The following is a 23,157-nucleotide window of genomic DNA, read 5'->3' as shown; positions in this document are numbered from 1 at the left end:
AGGGTCAGCCCCGGATTAGTACTTGGATGAGAGACCTCCTGGGAAATGCCGGGTGCTGTACGTTCTGGTCCTGAGGACTTCACTGTCACTGTCCAAGCTTGCTCGGCCGTGGCAGATGAACCTCAGGACTGAAAACGGTGGGGCCAGTTCTGCGCACGCTGAGCCTTACCTAAAATCCACTGCGCAGGCTGGAAGGGCACACCCACATGGGGAGAGCCCTTCCCAAATCTTCGTTCGCGAAGCCGAGCCACACACACTGAGTGTGTTTAAATGTGGTGTTGAGCTGTTGTGTTTCTGATTAGTAGTCCCCTGTTAGTGAAGTTTGTCGGGAGGGGTGTACTGCTGGAGTTGCCTGTAGAATGTGTTCTGTGCCAGTTTCTTTGGGTTTTTTTTGTCATCATTTAAATACAATCCTCCAGCTAAATGTTATCATCAAGCAACCCCTAAAGTCATTGTCACGTATTTGTATTAATAAAAGTTACTTTGGGAGCTGTTCTTGCTATCAAGTGTGGTCCATAAACCAACGGAGTATCAAAGGCCTTTCCAGGCAGTTGCTGTCCTGTGTTGTCTCTTCAGGTGAGATGCAGTCAGGCTGATCTGGGTTATATAAAGCTTTGATGTTCTGGGATGCTTGTAGTTAATAAGTTCTCCCTGGGTAAAGTGTAGTCCTCATAGGAAGGTCAAAAACCTTTCCAGCCTGTGTTCTGTCCACGGTTCGATAGGCAGTGCTGGGTTCATAAAGCTTTGATTGTTCCGAGGGCGCTTATAGCTAGTAACTTTACATTAATACAGGAGTGGGATAAGAAATCTTTGCATTTCTGCCCCTCTCCCTTTCACGTGACAGTGAGTTAAAATAAGAAATTAGAAGGATTATTAAATTTTTGTGATATGTAGTTTTGGAGGAGAAGTGTTTGGTTTTCTTGGTCACTGTAATCACTATGTATTTGTGAAGTAGAGGCAAACATGGAAATCTCCTTTGGCTTGCTTCCTAAATTCAAGGTTTTAATTTATCCACATAAGAAGTTGCCCATATGTGAGATTGATTTTACTTTGGGATTGTGATGCTGGAAAAGTCTAACCACCACTGTTGCCTCCACTTGATTGCTGTACTGCCCTAGCATATGCAGAATTGCAGCTGAGTTTTCAGTTTGCATCTTTGCTGGCATGGAAGTATTGCATATGTGTGTGTTTCATGGCTTTCATCAGTGCTAAAATATGTTTGTCAGGTGTACTGAAATCTGCACGTGGTTGTGTCTCACGTGTGTACCCTCCTTTTGATCTAAAACCACTGAATCAAGATTTCCTATATGCTTAATAAGACTGACCTTGGAGACCATAATTATCCTTGTCTGGATAACTAACGATCAAACTGGGAGGTTGGCAGTCATCTTAAGCCTTGGCTCTGTTTCTTTAATCCTATTTTAGTCTATTCAGATTAAAAGTACATCTTATTCAAGTATTTGGATGTTCTGTGAAAAGCAGTCTCTGTGTTTGGGTGCTTGTCTTTGGTTGCGTTTTTTTACACTTGCTGTATCAGAAGAAGCTGTGGTGCTTCTTGCTGTTGGGTAGGTAACAGGATTAATTTTCTTCTGAGCCCAGGACATGGACAGACTATTGTTTGCAAAGTTAAGAGTCAAGCTTTCTTCATTCAGAAGGCATTTTCACTGTCCCTCAGCTTTACACATCATTTGTTGGTTGTAACTGTAGAAATGGAACCCTGACTATTACTACATGTAGGAGCAAAGAAATGGTAATTGTTCCTGCTTCAAACTTTTTTACAAAACTAAGGTGAAGTGGATCAACTGTCTGCTGCCATGAGTGCTATGGAAGTTTGTGCAGTTAGTAAAAATCACAGTATTTTACAAATAATCAATTTTTTATTACAAAACTTATTTTTTAGTTTCTTATCCAGATGGCAGGTACACTTGGCTGAGGTTAGGGGATGCTGGTTTATAAGTTGATCTTTAGTTTCTTTTTTATCTTCAATTTTTCCTAAATGAGAAATCTTGCCATGAATTTTATCTAGTATGTCCACCTTTGTATTTCTCTTATACTTCCCATTTGTAACTAAATGAACTGATCAGTTTAATCATGGTTATGGTTCAGAAATCAAGATTATGTCAATCAGCTGACTGTTGGGGAGGGCATCTTTACCCCTGGGAGTGCATGAGCTCTCAGTGTGTCTCTTGTTGAAAGTGAAAATGATGAGTTGTAGAGCTTTGTTGTATGTATTAGTGCTAAGTAAAAAAGTGGTTTTGCTTTTTTAAACTGGACACTAAAATGTAAAGCTTTCAAATTTTTATTGCAATGCAATGGAGTTATTAAAGCAAGAGTTTGGCAAATGGCAAGCACAGTTTTGTTTGTATGGAAGTAGCTGTGAAATTTGCAGGCATACAGAATTCTGGTTTGATGTATATGCTGCTGTGCTGCATTATCAAATGCAGAGTTAGGGCAAAGGTTAATAGATGTCTAATTGTTTTTTGTCATATCGTGGACTTTGTTTTTATCTAACTATTGCAGTGTTGTCATAAAGCTACAGTGTTGATACACCTTTTTAGTACTTTCAGACTCTATAGAGTGAATTAATTTTTTTTTCTTTTTTTGACAGTCACAAATCCCTCTGGTGCAGATCAACCGAAAATACAAGTAAGTAAGAGCACTTAATTTTGAGATTCTGATCTGTCACATGATTCTATAAAAACAATGTTCAGAAGGATACAGTTTTAGAATATGTTCCGTTAAATAAATGCATTTCTTGTAACTTATGGGGTTTTTTTTCATGTTGGACAGTATAACTCGGATTATAAAATTTGGCTGTGGCATGCTGCTTACTTTATATATGGAGGAAATATTATAGCATTTGTGTTGTAAAAGAAAAAATGTTGTAAAATTTTGAGACTAAATTTGACAGTTTGTCTCTTACTGTCACTGTTTGACTTCTCAACATTGAAAGCGGAGCTGACTCTGCTGGCAGGAGATGATTGGCATGAAACTCCACGATTTTATTTAGTACTATAAGAGAGCAAGGGTTTTCCTTCAGAAAATGGATTAAAAAGTTTGTCTTTTTCACTTGATTCTATACTGTTACTTGTTCCTATATTCGCTTTTTCATCTAGAGTATCAAGCTAACTGTTTTTGAGACCTCACCACTGAAACTCTGTATTATTCTTAGTTCTGCAGAACGTGTTCTGGTTGTTGTCTCTTCTGACCTGGACTGTAAACATAATGATCTGCTTTTGCTAGGCATATATGAGGAAGTATTGCAAGATAATTGTGGAGGATTTCTGGAGGCATTTTTTTGTTTGTTTACTGTTTGGTATTTGGTTTTTTGTTTGGTGTGGTGTTTTGTTTTGGTTTTCCTTCTCTTCCTTCTCGTGTCTAGCATTGAACTCTCCAAAAGTGAGTAATTGCATATTAACTAGGTAGCCTTGGCTAGTTTCATGAATAGAAAATGTTTCTTTTGAACAAATGGATCTTTTGAACAAATCAAATTTTTGGGGTAAAATCTGGGGATTCTTTCAGAATTATTTTAGTAGTGCAGAGAGCATGCAATTATTTATCTTTTGAATAATTGCTTCTAGTATAAAATGTTCTTGGTTATATCCCAGTGAAGTTGCTCATATGTTGATAAATCTAACTCTTTTGTAAGTAACAATTTTATCTCATATCTTGTTTTGGGAATTAGGCCTTTTTATACTAGTGGCATACACAATAAGTATCAACAGGATTGTATAGTCCACAGCTTTCTGATGTGGTTTGTGTTTGTTTTGGTTTGTTGTTTGTTTGTTTTTAAATAAAATTACTGTAATTTGAAGGTAGACAGCCAAGATCTTCCTTTGCTCTGAATTTTATGCCAGAATGTGACCAGACAGTACTTTAATGTGGCTTGTATGAAATGTTGCTGCACGTTTGAGAATGAAACTCTTACTTTTACATAGTAGCTATCAAAAAAACCCCCTCACCTGAAACAAAAGAGAAATTTCTTCTGAGTCATTTTACTATTCTTTCAATAGTACCACAATAGTCATTTAATCTCTTGGTTTTAACTGGCACATCCATCAGAGTCCAAGCTGCAATCTAGTTTAATTTCAGTCAAGATGTAAAAATTCAGTGTAGTGAATACGTAGATTCAGCATCCATTGCCTGCATCATTTTAGATGTGTGAAACATTCCAACTTTCTACCTGTATGTGGAAACCCCAATTTTTTTCTCATGGTATATAATGATTTTGGGGGTAAACGGAAAAAAATATACCTCTACTACTGTTTGGTTTAACATAAATATGTTTTTCTAATTCTAGGAAGACGAAAAAAGTCTCATGAACAGCTTGTACGCACTTCATGACAAATTGGCACAAGTAGCAGGTAACGCTTTAAAAATATTGTGATACAGTGTAATGGCAACAGCTACAAAGAGTTCAGTGATCAGATAGTGGTTTGCGACAACTAGGGCCCTGATAGCCATTCAGAGTTCCCTATGGGAAACTCCCGTAGGGAATGTGGCACCTTTTGTTGCAATGTTTGTTAGTTAATAGGATAGGCTGTTGATACTGTGATCTCATGGGGTTTTTGATCTAATGTCTTAACGCTTCATTACTCTGAGCTTGTTAAAAGGTTTAAATTTGCTGTATGTGGTTTTTTTAATGGTCGTTAATTCATAAGGTGAAAATCAAAGTATTTTGCCACAATGATAAAATGGTTACTGATACAGTGAACAGTAGTGGCTGAACAAGACTGCCTTGTTAGACAAAATGATACAACTAAACCATATTAATGGTGTAGTAACGAAAAGTGCTGTGTACAGTGATGTGTCCAAGGTGGTGTTTAGGATTAGTATTATTGAATATTCAAAGTAAAAAATAGGGTGAGTTTATCCTGAGTTGAAACGTACACAGCTTTGAACTGCACAAATTCTTACACATCACAATCAGGATATGGTAAAGTTAAGGCTGTGTTTATAACTTTGAGATCTGGTGAATCTGAGTTACAGCCAAGTCTATTTCATGACTATTAAGCTATTTTTATTCTTGCTTCTTTAATCCATAATGTGTTTAGGAGGCCTTACTGGTCTTTATGCAAACTGTTTGTTTTGCAACAGCAAGTTTCACCAAGAGGGCTCTTCCATTGTTTTCAGGTGCTACAGACATTTCTCAAACATAAAAGAATGTAGGAGCAACTCTGTGTCAAATAAGAAACTGACAATTCAATATGTCAAGGCCGTACCAAAAATCTGTAAGAAGTTTGAGCAGCTCTGTTCAATTGCAGCAGTAATCTTCCAGCAGAAACTTTTTGTTTCCAGATCGTTTACGGTATCTGCAGCGCAGAAAATTGATGTTTGGACAAACCCCACACATTTCTTTTTGCTTACTTTACAGAATCACAGAATGGGTCAGGTTGGAAGGGACCAAAGTGAGTGATAGGATCCAACCTCCCCTGCTTAGTGAGAGTGATCCTAGAGCACATTGCACAGGATTGTGTCCAGGCAGTTCTGGAGTATCTCCAGTGAGGGAGACTCCACCGCCTCTCTGGGCAATCTGTTCCAGTGTGTGGTTATTCACACAGTGTTCCAGGGAGGGTTCAGGGGGATGCCAAAACTGAGACCAAAACCCCATTGAAAGCTTAACAAAACAATGTTTTATTACAAGAGGTGGCCAAGTAAATGAGAACCTGAGAGAGAGAGGAGGAGGGAAATAAGCCCCACGTATAACACCCCCACTCACCCTGGTGTTACTTGTGAGGTTGTCTTATGGACCCCAGAATGCCCAGACTCTGAGCAGAGGCTGCATCCTCAGAGTGTTGGCAGGCTCACAAGATAGCGAGTGTCCCTGCCAGAGGCAACATTGTCCTTGATGTGAAGTGAGCAAACTCAGAGCATAAGCCATCTGCTTCTTATTCAATTTGCCAATGAATATCTTACCTGGGCAGGTGTGGCCAGCCCTGCCCAGCCAGAGGCCCTTGGTGCCTCCCCCTGTTACGTGAGTGGGACTCCTTTTGCACATGTGTGTGGGCTTTGGAATCTCCTCGTGCTTGCGTGTTGTACTCCAGAGGGTCTTTATTATTAAATGGGTCTGGGGGCTTACTTCATCAGCCTCCTCTTCACTCTCTCCTTCAAATACCCTTGAAGGACCAGCAGCCAATAGTGAGACCCCAATTAATTTTAGTTTATACAAAATACCACTTTCAAGAACGAAGCTCTCGCTTATCAGCGCTTTTTTCCCATAACTTGGCAGGAAAAGGGTAAACTATCAACAAGTGGCTGGCCAAAGCACAGACCAAAAGTATTAGCATCTAATTAAGCCTGGATACACACAGTAAAGAAGCTCTTCCTCAGATTCAGGTGGAACTTACTGTGCATCAGTTTCTGCCCATTGCCTCTTGTCCTACTGCTTGGAACACTGAGAAGAGCCTGGCTCCATCCTCTTGACACCTTGCCTTCAGATATTTACAGATATTGATGAGGTCCCCTCTCAGTTGCCTCTTCTCAAGGCTGAACAGGTCCAGCTCCCTCAGCCTATCCTTGTGAGAGAGATGCTCCAATCCCGTAACCATCTTTGTTGCCTGACATACAGCATGTTTCAGTTCAACTCAGTCTTCAAGCTGATTGTTGCTTTTCCGTACTTGATCATTGTCATGTGCTTCCCTCTGTCTTTTGAAGAGAGTGTAACAGCTTGCTGGTTTTGCTTAAGGTGTCATCTGGCCCTCTGGGGGCCACACAATAAACAAGGTACTTGCATGGATAAAAAGGTTTGACACCTAATTTCTGCATCTGTGAAAGAAAGAGAGTTATGTCTGTTAGCTGGCGCTTACTTAAGTGCATGTAGACTTAGAAAAATCTTTACTTGTCTGCCTTATGAGAAGGAATTTGTATGTTCCAGGACAGCTGCTTTCTTCCCCAGGACTCAAAGGTGCATTAGTCTTTTAGTCTTTTTCTGACCAGGACAATCTTCAGTGCTTTCTTCCAAAATCCAGCTATGCTTTTTGGTTAGATGATACCCCAGACTGAAGTTGTATTGTGAGATTACCTGGTTGCTCAGCAGAGTAAGTTCCATACAGCCTGAGGAAGGACCTCATTAATCTTTAATTAGACAGAAGGAATCTTCAATGTCAAGTTTCTTAAGGTATGAGAGGAAGAAGTTTGCCATCCATTTTTGAATACTGCATTGATGTAGACCTGGTACAATGTCTGGAAGCTTTTTAAAGGGCATAAAACAGAGAAAGCTGCAAAGGAGATGCAGGATTTCAGTGTTGATCTTGTACATAGTGCCCCACTTCAAAAGAGACAGAGGTTAAGGAATGTAGTTTCACTAAAAGTGCTTTTCAGGTCTCTCTGTCACATAGTTGGAAAAGTTTCTCTCATTTCTTACTTGGCTATGAATCATCTGTTCATGTTTAACTATTAATATTAAAAAAACAGTCTGGAAACTTGAAGTAATCTTTTCTGTTAAGCTTTATTCAACATCTTGACTACCATTAAGATGGTTCCTTCAAAATTTGGTTTCTAGCTCTCTGTTTTATTAGACTTATAATTTTACTGAGCTTGTTTCTTGCCTTGTCAGCTTCAATTGAAGAGCAAGTGATGGGGCTTCTAGAAGGTAGAATGTGAAGTTGTCTGAAGGAAGAAAAAAGAGTAACAGTTCATTAATTTTGTTTCACTTAATATACTGTGTTTCTGCTGTAGATACCTGTTCTGTACTGTGGTGCTCTGTTATGATGTCAAATTATTTAATTGTCTTACATAAAAATAAATTGCTTCAGTGCATCACTGTTCTCAGAATTACTACTCTGCCAACCCTAGAGTGAATAATGTCAACCTCACAAGAAACTAAAAGTAAGTGGTATCTACTCCTCCAGTTCTGAGTTGAAGTTTGTGTTCCTGTGTTCTTGTCTTGAATGGTTTAGCCATTCTTCAAAACAGCAACCTGTTTTATAGACAGTATATAGTTTGAGGCCTAACACTTTCTGCTGAACCAAAATATGTGCTTTATTTAAATCAGACTTTCTTCAGGCATATGTTAATTACTGGATGTCTTGGTCTTTATTGAGATACTTCAATAGAGCCCATCCATTTTCAGTCAGACTTGAAAATGAATAAGCCTAACCACTATATCCACAAGAAGCAGCCAGCCACCCATGGGTATGACCCTGCTGTCTTGTAGATAAAGGATTTTTTAGTTAGCAGTTTCTTTTGCTTGGCATTTTCCACAGTGTGATAATTTATTGGATTTAGATAGTTACTTTCTGAGCTGATGGACAGCACAGGTCCTTGAGATCCAGGGATGAATTAGGCTTTCATATGTAATAAGGCTTACTGAAAAATCCATGGCTGCAAGAAAATCCTGGCAAATCACTAAGTATTACATCATATTAATTTCAAGTATCAGCTACTGCATCTGATTGCTGTCACAGGCTCTCTCTTCTGTCACTGTCCTTAATCTTTAGTTCTTTAGGTTATTGACAGGGTGCTGTTCCCAACCAGTGATTGAAGGAATTTAGCAAGCTCTGGTGTTCTGCAGTGTTACTCAGCTGTGGAGTTTGCCTTTGGGAGATTGAATGTTCTTACTTGCTCTCACAACACATGTTCTGTGCCTGCTTTTCTTCAGCTCCCCACTTTAGTGTCCTGTTGCAAGTAACCTGCAAGTGTGTGATCTTGTATGTTGTTTGTGTTTTGTGTTGGTTGATTGTATCCCATCAGGCTATAAGCTAGAGAGCTGTGCTAAATCCATGTCTTCCTTGAAGTATTAGATTTCCACTGGGTTTTGATACAAAATGAGAAAATCATTTACAATGTAAAGCAAATACTTTTAAAATTTGGAATATTTCTGTTGTCTGTATATGCTGCAGTTCATAAGTGCCTAAATGAAAATCAGTTTCAAATAGTCTAGCCTTCAGGGAAAGGAGATCTGACTTGGTTTCTGTAGGAGAAGCAATTGAGACAACAGACTTAAATATTTATTTAGAACTGAAGTTTAGTTGCTTTTTGGTAGTATTTCTAGGAGACCTCCTCAACTTCTTCTGTAGCTTACCCAAGTATGCTAACGTAAGCTGAAGGGTAGTTTTGTGATCCATGCTGGGAGGTGCTACTTTTTGTCTCCCTACAAAAGCAAATAAAATGGATCTTTGGTTGCACTTGCAATCAGTGATCTGTGCCCAAGAACAGTTGAAGCACTGTGCTTTCTATAAGCTCGCAATAGGCATTATAACAGAGAGGCACTTTTTGCAGAGCACTCAGATGTATCTTGCAGCAGACTTGTGTAAAGTTTTTTTTTTCCCCTGTGCTTCAGTTTTATTCCTGCATATAGGGCCTCAAATGGAACAGTTGGGAAGCATTTTTGGCTCAGACTATGGAAAGTGGGTTTCCAGGCCAAGTGGTTCATGATTGCACCTAAGTTATTCAAAGTAAGCCTTCATCTGCAGAACTATTAGCTAAAGCTGTGACTGAAATGGCATATAGGAATATCCTGCTGTTGCAGTGAAACAGAAGTTGTGTGACTTGTGAAATGCCTAACTTTCTGCAAGCTTTCAAATTCATGAATTTCTCAGAAGAAAACTGCTGAATGGTTCTCAGCAATAGATGCGTTGGAATGAGAAACTGGATCTCCAATAGCTTTTTGTACAGGACTGAAACTCCATAACTCTGATATTAGCTTACTTGTTTTGAGAGTGAGAAGCAAGATGAAAGGGATTTTTATTCCTCTCCTGTCCCCCTGCAGTATGTATTGTGTGAGGGAAATTTGAACTGATGGGCCTTAGCCATTGTCAGAGCCCAGGCAGCAAAGGCATTTCTAACTGTTAAACTTGTTTAGAGAGAATATAGTCTGAAAAAAAATTTCAGAAGCAGGACTGAAAGAAAAAAGTGTCTGCTGGTTTGTGAAGATGAGATCAGAAGCTGTGAAGTCAGTGTGCTGGCTGCGTGCTGCATAAACGTAGTTCATGGAAGAAGGCAGATAAAATTAGAATTAAAAACTACTAAAGTAATTCAGTAGTCCCCTATCTAAGGGAGCTTCTATCCTTTTGTGCAAGGTAATGCTGTGTTCTCAAAAGATGAAAATCAAACATGAAAACCTGAAACTGTTTCTAAGAATTCATCTTTTCACAATCTGTATCCTGCTTGTGTGTTTTGCTTGTCTTCTTGTTTGTATATTAACCTCACACTTTGTTATTCTTTCATATTTATTTCATAAGTGGACTATCCTGCTTATCTAGATAATTAAAAAATACAACCAAAGAAAAGGTCCTAAGCAGAAAGGTCTCATTACCCTGCTCTCACAAGCTGCTTTGTTCAGTCAAAGTATGACTAACATGCTCTTTCTGTATTAAAAAGACCCCAGACAGATTTCGGGTATTACCAAACAAGGAAAAAACCTTAAATGGACGCATGCCTATCAGACTCGCTTATATGTACAACTTAATATCTGATCGAGATTGTACATGTGGCTTCTACAGAGAGATGTTTTGGTTTTGTTGTATTTATTCCACTAGTTCTAGATTTAAAACAGTATGTTTACACCAGAGACTGCACAAGTTATTTCAGGTCTGCTAATCTTGAAACATGAAATCACTGATGATTACACATGTAAATTTACAGGCTGTAGAGTTTATGCTGTACATAAAGAATGTCTGCCTAAATTATGTACAAGAATCGCCTGTAACTCCAATTCAGGTGCTGACTTCTAAAACTAAAGTGGTTTTTGGCAAAAATGTTGTCAATTTTCGGCAGTGATCTCAATAGTTTTGCTATTGCAGCGGACTCAGGCACTTTGAAAGTTTAAGACATTGCATGTTAATTATCAAGTGAAACAATTTTTAAAGTTTTCTGTGCAGCACTTAAAATGCACTCATGCACATGGGCTTAGTTCCAGCATTGCTCTAGGCCAGACAGCATCTGAGCACTCTTAAAAACGCTGTTCCTATTTCTCTGTATCCCAACAGTGAGAAAAGAGCATGCCTGTTATGATAATGTCCTTGTAAGGCCAACTTCACTTAAATCTGTTGAAGTGCACTGAACAAAACTTTAGCAGTCTGAGAAGGACTTTGGCTTCATAGGAACATTGAGTTCTCTGGAACTCCCTGCTGTGAATGAGAGACATGAAGGTGCTTCTCCATAACTTGCTAGTGTTTCCTAATTTTTGCTCACATTGTCTTGAATGTTGTCATTTGTGTAAGGAATTAATACTTGAAGCTGCTCTTTTTATTCCAATATAGACAAAGGTTTACATTTTATATAAGAACAAGTATCTTAAATTTTCTTAGCCTTGCTGTAGCTTTGGGAAGAATACAACTTGGTGTACATTCTAGAAGGTAAGGCAGGTTTAACCCTGAGCCAGTGAAAGACTGGATTTGTTGTTTCCTATTTTATTGTTTTGACACAGTAAAAGCATAGTGTCTTGGTTTGAGATAAGCAACTGCCAACCCCCCCAAGCACAGAGAGAAAAGCCTCCTTCCTAACACCAGGGAAAGGGAGGAAAAGAGAGGGGAAAGAAAAAAAAAACACTTCAAACTGCATTTATACTAAATCTACATATATTTTTCACAGAAAGAAAGAGACAATTAGAAGAGAGTACAAATATACACTTACACAAGTCTGCAACAACAAGTTTCCCACCTCAACTTCTTAACGAACACACAAATTCTACTGTCCTAACTACACATGACTTAAGAAGAAGCTTAATCCCCAGGGAGACAAACCTAAGCAGAAAGGAGAGACCCAGAACAACACATTTTACTTTCCTGAGGTCCCCTGTGAGCCAGTGGTGGGCCTGGTCCTCTCCATCCCCCCTGGGACAGCATCGTGCGTCCTCCCAAGAGGAGGGCTGAGAAGCGACTGCCTTAACCACTCCCACACTGGTTCCTATTTCCCTGGAGATGATGTCATAATGTGGTATGGAATACAAAATTACTGGCTACAAGAGGTCAGCTGTCAGCTCAGCCCAGCTCAAGTCAGCTGACAGGTTCGGCCTAGTCCGAACTCCAGAGCCCAAATTTAGGCCCACCTAGGTGAACCCATAACACATAGTTACAGATGTCAAGATTTAGGATATTTTTAACAAAGATCAGGAAAAAAGTGATTTGCCACTTGCTGACAGTTCTTCAGAAGTGATGGCCTAGTGATAGATGACAAACTGGTGTTAGATGTTTTTCTTTTCCTTGTGACTTTGTGCTGCTATGACTGTGTCACCTTTTGGGTTTTGTTTTCTTTTGTGTTCTTTTTTTTTCATGTGTGTTTGCATGAATCGTGTACCTTTCATTTAGCAAGGAGAATCAGGAACATGATGACTTGTTGCTGAGCAGACTGACTATACTTGTAATACATTATTTCCTGCTACTTCTACATACTTTTCAAAGCAATTAGGAGATGGTAAAGCACCAGTTTCAGGCCATAGTGGGATTTTGTGTGTGTTCAGGAACATGTGATAACTTGGGGCAATCTAAAATGTAGTAACTTCATAGTGCCTGAAATACTATTGTGGATGTTGTGACTGAACTTGGTCTCTGTAACAGATAATGCAGGTTTCAGAGTAAATGGAAATTATTTGGAAGTTGAGTCAGAATACAGCAACTGTTTCATCATAATGTCTTTCTGATAGTTCTTCATACTACCTTTTGTTCTACTTTTTGTGTAAATACAGAAACACTTTCTGAGCAGTACATGAAGTTGTATTGATGGGACGTGTATATATTATTGGCTCTGACAATCACCAGGGGTTTTTTAACTTTTTTTGAAGGTGGAATTTGTGTAGAGATTTTTATGTATTAGTGAAACTAGAGAATTACTGTGCTACTGGTTGTGTAAATTGTGTTAACTGTTTGTGTTTAGGTGATTTTATTTTATGCAATGCAGTAATAATAGATGAAAATAAACAAGAGCTTTCATTTTGCCAGGGGAACATGAATGTGGCAGCTCTATTCAAAGAAACCTTACCGTCCAGGAGGCAGCTGCATATTTAAAAGTAAGCAAATGAGGTATTTTAATTGATTGTATATAAGATTTGTAAAAGTTGCAATTTGTAAGACTTAGTTTCATATCTAGTGCATTGACTAAAATTTTACTTAGTATTCTTTGGGAATGTTTGGAATTGATGGCTTTCATGTGCTGCATATGACTACATATGATTTTTATCTGGGGATGCAGTGAGTATTTTGAGAGAGGGAAGGTGAAAGAAACTGGCTTAATTGCAATGAAAATGTAGCTACAGGTGCTTCAGTGGCATGTAGGGCTTTTTTCCCTTTCTTTAAAACTCCGGGACATGATTTGAATTGATGGAGATAGTTGACTAACATGAAAATAATAAATTTATAAAATTCACCTATCTGGAAACTTCTCCAGAAATCAGTTTACTGGTTTCTGAGACTCAGTATACTTTGTGAGGAGAGGTTGACATGTGGATCTGTGCAGGGAGCCTTGACAGGCAGGAGCTGTTTAGAGAGGCCATTCATTGATTCTTTAAATAGAAATGGTCAAAAAAAGTCCTTTTCGTAATTAGATCATTGTGTAGTATAATGGAATCCCACTCTGCTGTCATGTCCCTCCTGCCTTACCCCTCAAATACAAGATGAGTCTTGCCTTGTCTTGACAGCTGTGGGGTTTATTTTAGCCCGTATCAGTGTACCCTTTAGGAGAAAACTACTTGCTGTTTTTGAGAGGCTGAAAGTAGATCTCTCTGATTAGATGGGGAGGAGTTAAGCTGATATGTATAGAAATGTATAGAAATTCTACATTTTGGCAATCCTTTACATAGTAGGCAAAAAGGGGGAGAATGTTTTAGTGCTTCCCAAAGAAGTTGCTAACACTGCTTTATGGTTTGGTAATGATAATCTACATCTGTTAAAACAAGTGCATTGTGGAAAAAATGAGGTTGATGCCACAGAACTGATTGTCTTGCCTATCTGTTATGCTGAAAGAATGACAGTTGTTACATTAACTGTTTTAGCTTTGCTGCTAGGAAGCTCAAATTTAATATGAAAATTTATCACTTTGTAGATCTCATTTAACCCTACAATTCCTCATTTTGGGAGTATGATTCCCTTGCAGAATTTCTGTGTTCAGTTATTTTTTCAATATTTAAATTTCAAAGTGAAATATTTATTGTTTTTCTTAAGTGCTTATGATTTCATTCTAGGCCAGTTACATTATGTGAGGTTCAAAGAAAAGATAGAAATAAATCTTTTGGGGGGACTATAATTTGAATTACAATAGTAACTTCCATTTTGCTTTTCTTTTTCTGCAAAAGAACACACAAAATGAGCTATGGAGACAGCTCAGATAGCCGTGGATGCTCTCCTATTAGAATTGATACCCAGTAATCAAAAATTAAAAAAAGTCAATGTCTAAATAGTGATGTAAGTTATTGATCTACAAACACTGAATTATTTGCAGAATATTAGTAAAAACTGATGTTACTCAAGCTTCTTTAAAAAGAACAGAGCATGGAACTGCTTTTCCAGGACCCATTTGCAGCAGCGTTTGGATCTGGTTGGAGTTTTACTCCTGGAGTTGATTTCCAGTGACCGCCGCCTAGTGGCTGATTCGTTTTTAGTTGCTGTAGGTTAGAATTGTGAATAAAACAGTGTATGTGGCTTGATTTTTTTCAAACAGTCCTTAGTGTGAGGGTTGCTGATAATGACTGCTCATAGCATACATAGATTTACTTTGGGCAGTGAACTTACTCAAAATCTGAAGAATTAGGAACAAAACAATATAGTTTTGGCTACTAATCTGTGCAGCATCTGAGTTTTATTGTGGCATGATAACTTCCTGATACTTTATGAAATTACTCGCTAATATTGTATTTTGACAGAATTTAGATCCAGAATATGAAAATGTACTTAACAAATCATTACAATGGATCTTGAACAGTGGGGAAGATGTTGGCATAAAGTAAGTGGTCTTTTATTTCTTAACTTAATTTCTTCTAAGAGAATGTATCCTTTTTCATAAGTACTGTATATTTTTAATAGATGTCTCAGCAGTGACCCTAATGAGATGAATGTCACTAACGTGATGGATGTGAAGTATCTGGAATCCACTAGTCCAAAGATGTCTTTCAGGTGTCGTTTTCGCCGTGCATTTGTTAATGTAACTCACAGATTGTCAGTATTATTCTTGGGTAAGTTAATAAAACCGTCAAAATTTTTTGTTGTAACTTGTATTTATCTGTTTTTATTCAACCATAAAACTTGGAATTTCTATCAGTATCTTGATTAAAATGCTTTACACTTTTGTTGCACCGCTGTATCTTCACACTGGTTGCTGTCATTTCTTCTGTAATCAGCTGAACATGTTCATTCTTCGGGAACTGTCTTTTTCCCTGCCAAAGCAGTATCTTGTGGCTTTCAAAAGTTCCATGTTGAACTGATTAGAAAAAACAAAATGCTCAGTAAAAGGACATGATAGCCTTAATTTTGACGATATTTCACTGTTGTTGAACTTTGGAAATGTAACTACAGAGAAGATGATCTTCCTAGTTTTAGGAAAGGTTGGATGTCTAACATGTTTGTCACCAAAAATTCTTGCCTCTGAGAGTATGTTGTAAAAAATGTATGTTATCCTTCAGTAAGACTAACTCATTTACTCTTTAAACTTAGAGAACTATCAAAGTTCATCATAATTTATTTTATTCTGAGCCATACTGAAAACTATGCAGCATAAGAACAGGGTACAGCTGAGTGCAGACACTTCACTGCTTTCCATGTGGCTGGATAGAAATATTGGAGATGCAGAGTTCATCTCATGCACCTATTGAGAGTTTAACAAATTGTTTATCCCACTATCTTAACAATCTCATGCTCATGAGTAGAAGACTTGAGACCTCCTTCAGTAGCTTTTTGATGAACCAGAAGAATCAAAGTTAAGTTGTCACAGATTGGTGTCTTTCTGATAACAGTCAATACAAGCACTGAATTGGGATGTGGAGGTGAAACTCAACATCCAAATCAACCACTTGTCTTAATGATGTGGGGTAAATTGCTTTGTGTCTCACTTGTAATTAACTTTTGGGGTCACCCTTTATTGGGGTAATGTAGATGAGCTTAGTGGTAGTCAGAGGAGGCAGAGACAACTCAGGCTGCAGTGTGATCAGAAGGCTTCACTGCAGACAAAGGACTTTATTTTTAGTAACAGCTTCACTTTTATCTACTCCTGTATATAACATGCCAGTACACTATTGGTCAGTATTGGAAAGATTCTACTGGTTACAAGGCATCCACATCCTACAGGTGCCTCTCTGGTCCTTAAGGATGCATTCATCAATCACCTCAGACCTTAAGAGAGATCCACACACACACTGTCACCCCCACAATTAACATTACTATGGAGCACCTTTTAAAAAATAAACTACTGCATAAAAGTTAGATGTGTTGTCATTAGGCCAAAATGAGTGTAGTTAAATGATGTCCATCAGTCTTTTTGATGCATCAGTTTACACTGCATTGTGATCAACGATATCTGAAACAAACTATGTAATTATCATTTGTGTATGTGTGGGTTTGTGTCTAATTTTTTTTTTTAACTATTGCTAGTTGATCACAGGTATAGTGGTGCCCTCAGCAAGATAAGGAATAAGAACTTAATTTTCAGCTTATGCTGCTGACCTTCCCAACCAGATTGTCTTTTTTGGAATAATGCTCTTTTTCTATTACTTTGAATATAAGACACTTCATTACATTAAGTACAAATCTGTAGCTGAACTGAAGCAGTCCAAGTTAATTTATTTTGACTGGTATATCTAAAGTGTGTGACTTGCCTATGAATGAAAGGCTATTGCGCATTTTAAAATCTTAACATGTTCTGAATTGTCAGTTTGTGACTTTCAATATGACTTCAGATTTTCCCAATGTAATTGTTTGATTATTTTTCTTCAGAAAGGGGTAAAGTTTCAAATAACAGTTCTGGGAGATACCAAGCTGTTGTTAAAACAATGAATGTTTTTCTTAAAGTAGCATCTCTTCAAAGTGGAAGACTTTGTGTTTCTCTGTTAGAGCAGAAAATACTGACAGCAAGTACAGTGTATTTCACTAGCTTTGGAATGTACAGTACGTGTTAGGTAGCTCAAACAACTTCAGAATTATGCCCTGTAAACTTTGTTGAATAACCAATATTTTAATACTGTTTAAAGAGTATTTTGCATCTTAATGCAGGTATAGCAATTGTTTGGGGAGTCTTACACTACATGAAGTACCGTTGGGCAAAAGAGGAAGAAGAAACAAAACAGATGTATGATATGGTGGTAAAAATCATAGGTATGGCTTCTTGAGTCGCATCTGATGTATCTGTAAGCTTTCAAAGTACTGGCATTGATTCAGTTATATTTTCTTCTGTTTGGTACCATCATGCTGTCAGTTCTTGATCAAATCTGTCATTCATGTGTTTTGTTTTTTTTTTAAAAAAACAACCACAGCACCCATCTTTTAAACCTAATCAAAACTTTTGGTATAAAGATTGTAATTTGTGAATTACATTAACATGGCTATAAAATTCTCATTGACTTAGTAGTATTTTATCCTACTATTGAAAACAAATGCAAATGTGATGTTTACTAGAAGTATGGTGACATGTTGCTTTCTGTGTCTGGTTTTTCAGCCATCTTCAGCTAAAATCCCAGCTCCAAAAATGCATTAGCTCTCAATTCCATTCTTAATAGTTTTTCACAGAAAAAGCAGCTTTTTAATTAGTCACTTTGGGCAGAAATTATGTTGCTAAAATAGAATGAGTGATTGAGTTCTGAAATCCTGCCTTTCCACTTCAAGCCCCTGTGTTTGCAATCATTTGTGTTTGTAGTTTTTAAGTTCTGTTTTGCTTAAATTGTTTTACTACTTTCACCTGTGGTAGTCACCATAAATACAGAAGTGGTAAACAAATCAGAACTGTTTTCCTGTTTTTACCATTCTTCTGTTGTCTGCAAATCAAGTTCTGTTGATGTGGAGGGAAAGCACTTTATTGTCAAAGATGGCTGTCTTTGCTAACAGTTAAAAACACCAATCAAGAGTAAGAACTGTTCCTTTATTTCAAAGTTATTTGGGATACTTGGATGCACTGTGCTTGGTTAGTTTCTTGATTTCCCTGCAGGGTGGTTGAGAGGAAGAAATGTTTCAAAATGCCAGAAAACCGTAACTACTACATTGGGAGGGGTCTTGAGTAGCTGTTCATTGCCAGAATTGATACTTTTCGTAATATTTGCATGATCTACATAGTTACCAGGTTTTTTTTATGGTATCTTCAGATGTTCTAAGAAGCCACAGTGAGGCATGTTCAGAAAATAAAGAGTTGCAGCCTTACATGCCTATTTTACATGTGCGTGATTCTCTAATACCACCTCAGGACAGGTATGTTCTCACTAGAAGTACTAGTAAAAGTAAATTGCTCAATTAACTAAGTTAATTTCAGTAGGTTGCACACTGGTAATATTGGGAGATTCTTATTGATACAGGTGGTGGTGGGGAAGCATTGGATTTATCTTACATGCTGGATGTCTACTGTGCAGGTTATAACACTAACTTTGTAATTCTTCCTTCAATCTTTAAGGAGGAAAATGAATAAAGTCTGGAATAGAGCAGTTGACTTTCTTGCAGCAAATGAATCTAGAGTTCGCACAGAGACACGAAGAATAGGTGGTGCTGAATTCTTGGTTTGGAAGTGGATGCAGCCTTCTGCAGCATGTGACAAAATTTTAGTAATACCATCGAAAGTGTGGCAAGGCCAAGGTATTGAAGATTACTTTGCATTATAATTGTTTTAATTTCCGCATCTAACTTCTAAATGGCACACCATTGCTTGAACACGAAAGGCTTGTTTTCCTTTGCACATTTAAGGATTGTTATGAACTGTTTGTGCTATTTCTCTGTTATCTTGTTCGATGGACTTATTTTTCCTGTGCATTCAGTGTCTGCCTTGTTTTCAAGGAAAATGAGGTTTTCTGGTATAGCTACTCAGAAATATACAGAGGGCATGTGGCGAAAGCACAAAGGAACAAGTGCTTGTTCCTTTTCATGAATTAAAAAAAAAAAACAAACAAAACCCAAAGATGCCTTATACTTACTGAAGGTAATGTCATTGATTGTATCTGACAGCAGGTATTGCATCTTGTAGTCTTGAGTTTCTTACTGTTAAGCTGGGTACCTAAAGATGGCGTTAGGAGGAAGAGATGTTTATTTTGGAAGGGAAACTGTTGGGATGAAAGACTCCTCAATTAGGAGAACGTGTATTTTCAACATCTAGTACTGCTTCCTCTCTGTCATAAACATTTTTCTACACTGTGCATTTGTTTTTTAAGTGCTGTGGTATAAAGTATTTGCTTTAACAGAGAAGGCTGTTGTCATAGATGGATTTTACAGTGGTCTGTCACTTTTCAGCTTTATTGTGAAACCAAGTGGCAAAAATCTAGTGGGTTTGCAGTTGTCTCTGCAGTGGTCATATTTTCCTAATTATTTTTCTTTCAGCCTTTCTTCATGTTAAGCTTCAGATTTTGGAGTGGTTTACTTTTTTTTAGTCAACAAAAAATTGAAACTCTAAGTCTTGAATTCTGGTTTGCAGTGAAAAAAAAAGGAATGGAATACTACTGTATTTAGCATTATGTTTCTCATTTTAAATAATTAATTCAAAATGAGGGTTGCTTTTTAAAAAATACCTTATGAATCCTACTGCAGGCTTGAGGTTCTGCAGTCATTGTCTTGCAGTAATGTGGTATTCTGCTGTGACAACTGTATTGCTTGATTTCAGTCTCTCAGTTTTCGTTCGTAAGATGAGTGTATTAACTGTATTACGAGAGTTGCAGAACCTTTTCTTTCTAGACGTACATTAGGGATGTGCAGGTGCTTTAGGTACACTAAAGAAATGGTAGGTTTTGTCAACAGCTGTCTCTGTTCCATCTCTGTAGTACCATCATGACCGAATTTCAAACACTTAAATTGAGCTTAGCTTCTGCAAGCAATATATATATAAACTTCTCTGTAGTTTATTGCTCAGTACAAACTGTGAAACATGGTGCTCCAGTTCTAATTTTCTACTCTTTGTGCTCAGTTTTTCTTGTCATGTTTGACTGCAATATAAATCACTCCATGACATTCTGTCCTGTATTAGAAATTGGACTGGATTTTCCTTCACCTGGTAGATTTCTCAATGCTTGGTAGCTCCAGTGGTGCTTTGCTACATGGAATACACATTTGAGACTTAAGAGTAGTTTCCATAACTTCCCAGAAAGACAGCTACTGTAGTAGCTGCTCTTACCTGACATCCAAATTTGAGCATCTGACACCTACTTCAGCATAGTACTAATGGTGACAGAATAACTTAATCTCTTATCTGTGGCTTTTATCTATGTTCCTTTTTATTATTATGTACTTAAGACTGTCTGCATCAAAAATCCATTCTGTTTCAGTCCTTTAATAGGAATTTTTCTAGTGCTCTTGTTATGTTTGCAGGTCAACAAAGATCTTTGAAGAACTGAAATTACATGCCTGGGCTCTATGAGAAGGGCATGGAAATAGGGTGGCTGAAATGAGAGGGGTCAGTTGGGCTCTTGGTAGTCAGGAGGCAAAGGCAATTTTCACATGCAAGAGCTCCTTTCTATTTTGTGTTCCGTGTTTTCAAATGACTGCTTGAATTAGTTCCATTGCATAAGTCTCATGCTTTTTGCACAGCTGTTTCTTTCCTGATATTAGGAATTCTACATGTATGTGTCACTTCTTTCTTTTTTGAAATTATATATCAGCTACAGCTAAGTTCATACTCGAGTTTTGATGCATGAATATAAAAATTCATACATGTAAATACTCTTCAAGACTGCTAGGCCCAGAACAGACTCAGTACATAGGAAATCATAATGAGTTCTTGGACTTGAATCTTGTGAATAAATTTCAAGGTCACAGTTTTTTAACCTTCTGAGATCTGGTAGTTCTCTGTAGCACAGCACAACACCCTGAGCATGTGCAGTTGAAGAACAAGCCTCTTGACCTGTCAGCATGTACTAGGATATGGGTAGGTGGTAGCATGTATTTTAACTGTGGGACCTGGAGCACACATGAGATCTAAGCTCTACACTCCGTTAGCAGCATGTTTAAGCATCATTGTGATGTTTGTACCATCCTTCAGGATGCAGCCTGTGTTTTGACATTTTGGGATTTTTTTTTTACTGGATCAGAATAAATTCTGATGGCTTCGAAATAGTATCTGCTGGATAGAGTAGATGTATTTGGGAAAGAAAAAAGGATAGGTAAGCTCACTGTAGGATGGACAAATAGGAAGTTTTGAAAACAGTGTACAAGAGGATAGTCAATTGAGAAACGATCTTCATGATGTCAAGTGTAATTCAATTAAATCAATGGAGAAACCCCCACACTTCCAGTGTGTTCTGTTTGCTTTTGAAAGAATAGATACTATTGTCCTGTCAGGCCCTTGGTAACTGGACCTCCAAAGAAAGATACAGGCAAAGCTCCAATGTAGCTAAGCTAACAGCAGAAGCTAAAGTTCCTTGACAGCTCTGGAGATGAGATTAAAGACTTGTCTGAAGTACCATATCTGGGATGATATTTCATCCTGCAGCATGGAAGATAACCTGTTACCTTTTGTGAACGACACCCTTCCTTATGGACTTGTGAGAACATAATCCTTTCTCCAAACAAAAACAATGAAACAAACAAAAAAAACACCCCACAAACCCCCACAACTCTACTCTTCAACAATTGCAAGAAACCTCTGGATTTCATGCTGCTTGTAAAATGCTTTGTTCTTCCCCTGCTTGGCTTCTATAGCTAAACTTAAGTATATTAAACTCTGAGTCAACCATACTCTTCAGTAAGATTTTGATTTCAGTATCTTTCATGTTTACTAAAGAACCTTGTCTTGTATGACAGTGCATAATTTCAACATTTTCAGCTAATTGTGTTATCTTACTGTTCTTGTCTTAGATAAGATGAGTTAGTACTTAATAATTACAGTGATCTGTGGCTTAACATTGAAAAATCTGTTCTTCAGAAACATGGTTACTGATATGTGATGTGACTCTTCTGCCTTATGAGATGCATCAAATCCACATCTAAAGATCTGTTGGGCTGTCTTATAACCCATGGTGACGATAGTCAGGAATTCCTTTAGCAATAATACATTAGTAATTCAAGAGGTATAGAAAACTACTGCAATCTCTTGAACTTTCATTTTTTGAGCCTGTGCAAGAGCCTCTTCTTCCATCACAGACATATTCCAGTCACAGTGATAAAGAGGCTGATGAAAGCACATGATTTTAGCTGCTGCTGTTCTTTTTATCTGGTATGATACAGTCATACTCAGTTTAATGTAGTAAAAGAAAGTACATTATGAATGAAATTAAAAGTAGCTTTCTTTCCTTGAAGGTGCTCAGTAGTCCCCAAGGGGAATTTATTGAAGCCCTAAATTTTTTCTTTTCAGCACTAAGTTGTGCTTCTGCTTTCTTACTTTTCTCTACCTTTTTACTCTCATCTTGTAAGTCTTACTCTTAAGACCTATTTAGAAAAAGGCATGAGATGCTTAATCAGCGTGTAGCTTAGACGGTTGTCGCGCAAGAATGTCTGCTTGTGTCCTTACTGTGAGAAGAGTATTTTGTATGCTCCATACCGGTGTAAATTTTCAAATAATCAGTACTGTAATCTGAACAGCTTTGTTGCAGAAACTTTCTTTTTTGGGGAAGAGGCAAAATTAATTGTTACAATTGTGTAACGAAGCTCAAGAGACTTCTGTTAACCATGCTATTTTAAGTTTTGCTGTGTAGGTAGAGCATTACCTTGCCTGTATCTCCTCTAACCTCTCCTTTTGGTCCCATTTTTGGTATACTTTGTAATGCCTATTACTTTCTAGCATTAATTTTGTACCTCACTCATTTCCATGGTCCATTTTTTTCCCTTATACATAGAAACCTCCGTCTAAGTTGCAAAACTTAATTTACCATCACTTTGAAAAGTTTTTTGAGAAAAAAGAATTCATCTTTATTTTTATATGCTGTGCTTCCCTGGGCACAGTCACTCTTACCAGTAGGATGTTAGACTAAGTTGGCAGCAGTTTAGTTTTGTGCTGGTAATGTGCTCTGGCTGACATCATCATCTGAAGCACCTGAAATCTTCCAGTCAAAAGGACATCAAAATTATTAGAAACTAAACAGGCAAAGCTTAGTTTATATAGGTATCTACACTAAAGGGT

General features: G+C 37.6%; 1 protein-coding gene across 1 annotated transcript in view; it reads left to right on the top strand.

Moving 5' to 3' along the window:
* Nucleotides 1-23,157, top strand: part of LEMD3 (LEM domain containing 3) — a 48,450-nt gene that overhangs the window by 16,914 nt on the left and 8,379 nt on the right. The window contains exons 2-9 of the mRNA XM_071552282.1: nucleotides 2,609-2,646; nucleotides 4,301-4,364; nucleotides 12,879-12,946; nucleotides 14,795-14,874; nucleotides 14,955-15,103; nucleotides 17,133-17,234; nucleotides 18,215-18,317; nucleotides 18,517-18,695. Coding sequence (XP_071408383.1) covers nucleotides 2,609-2,646; nucleotides 4,301-4,364; nucleotides 12,879-12,946; nucleotides 14,795-14,874; nucleotides 14,955-15,103; nucleotides 17,133-17,234; nucleotides 18,215-18,317; nucleotides 18,517-18,695 — 783 coding nt within the window. The remainder of the gene's footprint in view (nucleotides 1-2,608; nucleotides 2,647-4,300; nucleotides 4,365-12,878; nucleotides 12,947-14,794; nucleotides 14,875-14,954; nucleotides 15,104-17,132; nucleotides 17,235-18,214; nucleotides 18,318-18,516; nucleotides 18,696-23,157) is intronic.

This window comes from Pithys albifrons, chromosome 3 (genome assembly GCF_047495875.1).
Source record: "Pithys albifrons albifrons isolate INPA30051 chromosome 3, PitAlb_v1, whole genome shotgun sequence".
In the NCBI taxonomy this organism is placed as follows: domain Eukaryota; kingdom Metazoa; phylum Chordata; class Aves; order Passeriformes; family Thamnophilidae; genus Pithys; species Pithys albifrons.
Note: the sequence above shows the minus strand (reverse complement) of the source record. Positions and strands in the feature narration are given on the sequence as shown.